At 30.9% G+C, this 7225-nt stretch overlaps 2 protein-coding genes across 2 annotated transcripts in view; one reads left to right on the top strand and one right to left on the bottom strand.

Annotated features, from left to right (window-relative positions):
- Window positions 1–7225, top strand: part of Nd-b22 (NADH dehydrogenase (ubiquinone) B22 subunit) — a 129148-nt gene that overhangs the window by 116706 nt on the left and 5217 nt on the right. The window lies entirely within an intron of this gene.
- Window positions 3642–6844, bottom strand: LOC143432570 (FAD-dependent oxidoreductase domain-containing protein 1). Its single transcript, XM_076909269.1, has 7 exons — window positions 6553–6844; window positions 5477–5746; window positions 4807–5280; window positions 4516–4661; window positions 4315–4401; window positions 4074–4227; window positions 3642–3967 (listed from the first exon to the last, which is right to left on the bottom strand). Exons 1-7 carry the CDS (start codon window positions 6646–6648, stop codon window positions 3713–3715), a joined length of 1482 nt encoding a protein of 493 aa, XP_076765384.1. The 5' UTR covers window positions 6649–6844; the 3' UTR covers window positions 3642–3712.

Raw genomic sequence — 7225 nt, 5'->3', positions numbered from 1 at the left:
AAGTTCAATTGCTTACCAACTTTTCAAAAAATGTAAGAAATGACAAAAATGATTATACTAGAATCGATGGCTAAGCAATTATTCGACTTGTTCTCAACCCGAGGGTTTGTACAATAACTCCGCCCGTACGCCCTGCTATCCGATATTTCTCATAAAAGCTTCATTATCCACTGACGAGGTATCCATATCTTTGGATTAACCTGAATTCCAATGATCTACGTTTTTCGGATAAAGAGATAAATAATAATAGATAGCGCAGGTAACTTACTTGCTTTCTTTTAGAATTTAAGTCGTTGTTCTTCAACGTCTCAAGCAAAACTGTTAAATGAGGAGAGATACGAGCGTAAATCGTAAAGAGGAATGAATATCTTGAAGATAGTGTCTGATGTATACACATCTGTTAAATATTCTCGCTTTTTTATCCTTTCACAAGGACATGTGCGAATCAAGTATGTATTTAGTCTTTTTTAAGTTTTAATTACCCGTCTGGACCTTGATTTTTATTCTGGCCACCTAGATCCCGATTAAGCTAGTTAATCGAGGTCCCACGAGATGAAATAATAAAATAAATGTTATCAAAGATAAAGTACGTATCGTAAGTGTTCTATTTCACGGTATAGGTAGTTACCAGTAAAAACTTGTATTTTAAAAATGAAAGATATTAGTAAAAATAACTATTAAATACTTCCAGTAAACTGGTTTTATAAAAACTATTTTAATGTTAGATCTTTTCTTACTTTGTCTTGTACATGAAGGTACAATAGTTGGTATTAAAATTGCCATTGTTAACAAATGACCAGGGCACTTACTTGATCAGCTTTTTTTTTTCTTTATTCGATACATACTGATCCATTTTAATCTTTTAATGTTCCATTATTACTCACAGGGCAATAGCTGAACGCTTTTAATTCCCCAATATCTTAAAAGAATTTTGAAATTTAACAGTACACGCTTGCTCAATAGAGGTATTCCAAGAGATGTTATTAATCATTTACATTTTTATTCGTCTATATTACTTTATTCTTTTCCAAGATAAGATAGAGAAAACTCTTTAGAGAAAACTGTTTCACAACATTTATAGATTTATATAGGACGTTCAATTTATCGTACAGTGCTATTTTCTTCAGTTTGTTCCGAGATACGCGTGAACCATAACCATTCTTAGCTCTCTCCGAAGTTAAAATCAACAGTCACATATTGCTCTCGCTTTGTGACAAGTCGGTGCAGGAATCGTTGGTGATCCAAGAGAAAATGTTGTTAACAACATTATTATTATCAGCAATATTCAGCAGTTCAATTGATTATAATGAGTGCGCAGTTCTCCACTCGAACAGTGTTCATGGAAACAATGAAGTACTACCCGAACTTACAGGTAATAACATAGACGAACCAAACCGCGTTGGGGATAAAATTGACGATTACTCGAGAAATGTCGAAAGTATACAAGTTGCGACTAGTGCTATATTAACGAAACCATCCAGTCGGGCTTACAACTGTTTCTTGAAAATCAATTTTAACTGTAACATATTCGAGTATGAAAACAGTACTGGCGCGATTGTTGGTCCTGTTGATTTCAAAGAAAGAGGACCAAAAGACGGACAAATCGCTAGCGGTGGGAACCCATTTTATAGCGTATTGGATGAACATACAGCTGGACGTTGGAATCCTACTCACTTGCAAGTGAAAAAGTACAACAGCACTCATCTTGTTACGGAAATCACTTGGATGTTCAATAAGAAAACACTGACAGTTAGAAATGCGAAAATATTTCTATCTAACAGCAACTATACGGATGATCTATCAATTCAGAGATCTTTAATGAACTTGGTGTGTTCGTATTCGAACAATCGCACAAACGTAGAAAATTACGTCTTCCGATTCAACTGCTATATACATAATAAATTTATAGAAGATTTATTCTATGGAGCCAGAACTTCTGGAATTCTCTTGTCGACTGTGGAACTGACTAGAACAGATTATGCTTTCTATCAAGTCGCAGACATTTCTCTCCTCGTATCTATCAAACAAATCGTCAATTATCATGGATACGTTTCTTATCCACTTAGCCGTGCTAAATTATGTCAACTGAGAATAAACAGAAATTGCGGCTTAATCATATACGAGCCGCAAAGCGTAGAGGGATTCAAAGGGTTCCCTTATAGTAAACGCAGCCCACCAGATGGGAAAATCGCTAGCGGTAATAAGGCCGAATTTAAGGAACTGGACGAATATGGAGTTAACAGATGGACTCGAGTCAAATTTCCTGAGGTGAACTGTCATAATAGAACGCACTTGTCGTTCAATCTTACATGGTATCTTACAGCTGTGCACCGTACTGATAATATCGAGGTGTTTATAAATAATCAAAATTATACACCTACTGAGCCGCTGTCAAGACACCATTTGGATCTCAATCCAATTTGCGTAATTAAATTTTATGGAGAATTTCCTCGATCTCAGCAAACTATGTCTTGCCCGATTTCATTAGAGAAATATCATCAATTGAGTAGACTGAAATATTTGTTAATGTTAAGCGTATGGAATATATATGATACATCAAACGCATTTTATCAAGTTATTGATCTTCAAGGACTATCTGCAGAACAATCATACGAAAGTATGTTACGTAAATGTTTTTAACTTAAAATTGTACCTATTAAAGATTAGTCATATGTTGGTTTCGAAAGTACCAAGTATTTTTGTATAATTATTGTACGATTATTAGATTAAAGCTTACTACTGGATAAACGTAACAGACATTTACAGGATATTCAATAACTCAATTGTTATTAACATATATATGTTTGTGTTTTCATTGTGTTCCTATAAATATCCCTTGTATTTAAACTAACTATTCTACATTGTACATGTTTATTAATACGTTGTTTACAATTCCACTTATTACCGATGCATCGACCTAAGGTTCCAATATATATCAGCTTACAGTCAGACTACACAGTCAAAGTATTATCAAAGCAATACTTTACTGCTTAAATGAATGTAATTTAGTTTTCTTGTCGTTCTTGCGTGTATATTCGATAAAATACAAATGAAAGTTAGAATGAATCAGATTTTATTATCACGTCAACGATTTGTAAATCTAATGTCAAAAACAATTATTGGAGACTTAGTGGAAAAAATGAAGTGTTTACGTTACAGAATATTGCAGATATTCTCTAATGAGTGTTTCTAAAAATGCACGTGAAGATGTGAGTGCATGAATAAAATAATTTACAATATCATACACATATTTATTAGATAGTATCTAAATGTTATACATAAAATGTTTTGTAATTGTAAAGTGAATGGTTTATGGCGTGCGATTGGATATGCGTGGAAACTTAAGGTGACAGGATGTTTGGAAAGAAATAAATATAGAGTGACCGCGTGCAATCGAGTTCGAGAGGTCGAGGTGCGAAAGAAGAGTGTTTAGAGCCGAGCGACAAGATCGTGTGACTGAAGGGTAGCGCGAACGTGACCACGAGAGTTTGAAAAATGAATGCATGAGGGATGCATGGAGCACAGGATCAATTTTCGGAGCGATGAGTTCGTTCAGAACCAGTAACGATAGAAGTACATATAATATAAGAACATAAAATAAAGTACATATATACATAGCGTAACATTGGACGTGGGAAGTTATTTAATTCCCTTCAAATAATTTTCCTACATAATTGGTCTCCTTCCATTATAAATATACACTACGTATTTTTTAAATAATATTTACTTCACGTGCGGGCATTCTGCTTACAAGTCTTTGAAACTCGAATTTCGATAAATCAATTGACACATATTGCCTGTCAGCAATCAATTCAGTAATCGCTCTACCTACCGCCGGTGATTGTTGAATTCCGTGCCCACTAAATCCAGTTGCAAAAAGTAAATTCCTATAGTAAGGATGTGGTCCAATTATTCCATTTTGATCAAAAGTATTATATTCGTAATATCCAGCCCAAGAAGACTTTAACTACAAACAAAAATTTTTATCCATACTTTTAATCTATAAAAATACAAAAAAAAAATCGTATTCTGACAGGATAATTTCAGAAAATATTTATACAATTTGAACATACCTTTAATTTTTCAAAAGCTGGAACTCTATTTGCAAGTAAGGGCCAAACTTTCTCATCAAAATAATCATAGTCAACAGTTAAATCTACAGTAGAAGGCTCTTCAGATGGGTCTGGTGATTTCCCACAAATGAAAGTTTCTGCTAGTCCTTCTCTCCTAAAATAAATATTAATTTTTATTACGCTCGAAGTTACAAAGTATTTACTTACAAAAGTAATATTCTATTTTGTAAATAATACCTACCTGACATGCATTCCATTATAATCTATTATATATGGTGTATTTATGGTTGGTCCTCCAGGACAATGGAAACAATATACATATCTTTTTCTATAACAAGAATACCAGTTATCTTAATGCTAAGTTCATAATTAAAATAATTGTAAAATTTTGTTACATATTTATTACAAACGTTTAAAAATATGAATTTTTACTAATAATTACCTTGGCTCAACAGGCAAACATTCTTTTAGCAATCCATCACCTACCCCAATATTAGCCATCTTAGCAACATCAGCACTAAAAGCACCAGCAGCCACAATAGCAAAAGCAAATTGTATAGTTCCTATTTCACCATCTTTAGTTTTTACCTAATAAAAAACATGTTAGATTCTTTATTTTTATGTAATAAATAAGTATTCTATACAAACAATTTTAAGCATTAAAGGAAAAATTAATGTAATACTGTATGCAAATTAAACTGAAAATCACTAAATAGGTAAATTTGAATCTTACAATCAACTTATCCAATCTGCGTACATTCTGGGGCTTGCTAAGGAATCCTGTTGCTTCTGCAGTAATATATTCTGCTCCCAATACCATTGCCTTTTTTTTAAAAGCAGAAAGTAGAGCCCAAGGGTCAAACCACCCTTCTTTCTCTAATCCTAAACAACCAATTTCAATACCATTCGTATTTAGCCAAGGAAACATATTTTTTAATTTATCAGGTGATAATATAATATTTTTTGCCCCGAGAAAATTTTGTAGCTTAGAATTTTGTATTAATACTTCAGCTTCTTTCTCAGATGCTAACATTAAATAGCCATATGGATGAAAAGCTACATCAATGGGCGGTTCTCCTTCAATACCCAAATACCCATTGATATTTCGTATAAATTCTGCACCAAAAAGAGACATTTCAATATTTTCTTGAAGAGAAAATTGTTGACGTAAACCGCCACACGAAAGAACAGTCGATGCTGTAGTGTACTAGAAATAAAAGTTTAATTTTTTTTTTTATTAAACTTTGTAAGTGTAATTTTAGATTTCAAATTTAATTAATTCAACTAAAAAAAGAATAACTATTTATTTTTAAACCTTTCACTGTAACAAAATTTAAATTTAATCTAATTTCATATAACTACAGCTTTAAAATGTATTTAATACTTATTTCTAAAGTACTTACCATGGGATCTCTCTCTACAACCACAACTGTAAATTCCTCTTTAAAAATACGTTTCCTCAACCAATATGCTATAGAACTGCCTATTGCTCCTCCTCCAATTATCACAACATCACAATTACGTGTGATTTGTTGTGGTCGATCCATCCAATCAACATATAGGTCATCCAATTTTCTATCTGCAACATCCGTCGGTGTTGAGATAATTTCATTTATTGTTTTTGATATAATAGTAGATTTCCGCCCCCCTGGTATGATTTTGTCTGGAGTATTCTATAAAGTTATATAAAAATTAATATATTGCTATTTTTTTTAACTTTGTACTATTGCCACTATTGCATATACAATAATACTTTGACAATTGAATACATTATAAAATACCATACAGTTTAAAATATGTATACATTAGACAAATACATTATTATTATAAATTTTAGTCTTAATAGAACATATATTTCTTTAAAGAAATATTATATATTTTAGAGGCACTATTCATTGTGCATATAAAATGCTTCTCTTAGCTACCTAATGATCTATCTGTTGGACAATTCAGTTCACAAAGCTGCACACTTTTGACCTCTCTTATCCAGCTATATCTGTTGTACTTTCCATTGACCACATATTCTTTGATATAAATTCAATAAAGAATGCTTACTTATGGTATACGTAGTAGCATTTTACCAAGAGCACATTAGCTACTATTCGATAAAATATTACTTTTAAGCACTATAAAAATCAACAATTCTTAACATACTTAAAACTTTATCTTGTTAATTATATTATGAAATTACTAGCATTAATAATCTAGACTGCTAATAATATAGATATTTTATTGCTATATACCTCAGAAAATTAATATTTTCTTTTGAGATTAATTGACATTTTTCCTTTGTAAATGCTTTAAATTTGCTTAACATTGCATAATATAATATAATCGTTAATATGCAATTTCGCAAATTGAATTTATTTATTAATATTAAATCTTCGTAAAACAACGTAAATTAAAATTACAGATAATATATAAACATGTCATTAAAATCACAAGTGAATTTAACCTCAAAATATGTTTGTACTCTTACCTTTTTTGAGAAAGTTCTTTTTGTTTGCAAAAATGTGCATTTTTGCAAAAATCCATTTTGCCTCTTTAATTTAAAGAGAAACCGCAACATCTCCATAATTATTAAGATATTAAAACACTAAATGAAATTAAAATTTTCCTGCCTTATATCATCATGTGGTTATCTCATAAGCTGTGCAATTTGCTAAAATTGATAAGATAAACATTCAAAAAATTCGATGCCTTTTATGACATTTTACCATTTAATCAAAACCAAACAACGATAGAGCGTTTCTATTTCTTAAAAACAAGTAATTTACATTTCTTAATTAATCTCTTTCTTACAGTAATTTGATACATGTATCCGAATATACATTAATGTATTAATAAAGTTTGTATATTACATGGACTGAGGAAGCTAGTAAAATTAGATTATGCATAATGAGCTATGGTTATTTATAGCGTGCATAATAAATAAACATATGGTATATGAGATAAATATAAACTTATGAAATAAAAATTTACAGTTATCTACACGTAACCTATGATTACGCTGTACATGTATATGTTAGTTCGTTATTTAACGATTATTTACTAAATTAACATGTCCAAAAGAATTTTTCTTTCTTTAAGAAAATAATTAATAATCGAACATCAAAATGGAAAATTTTTTAAGACAATAATTTTATTAAAAT

The sequence above is a fragment of the Xylocopa sonorina genome, chromosome 1, assembly GCF_050948175.1.
Source record: "Xylocopa sonorina isolate GNS202 chromosome 1, iyXylSono1_principal, whole genome shotgun sequence".
Lineage (NCBI taxonomy): Eukaryota > Metazoa > Arthropoda > Insecta > Hymenoptera > Apidae > Xylocopa > Xylocopa sonorina.
The sequence above is the reverse complement of the archived record's forward strand: the minus strand, read 5'-3'. Positions and strand labels throughout refer to the sequence as shown.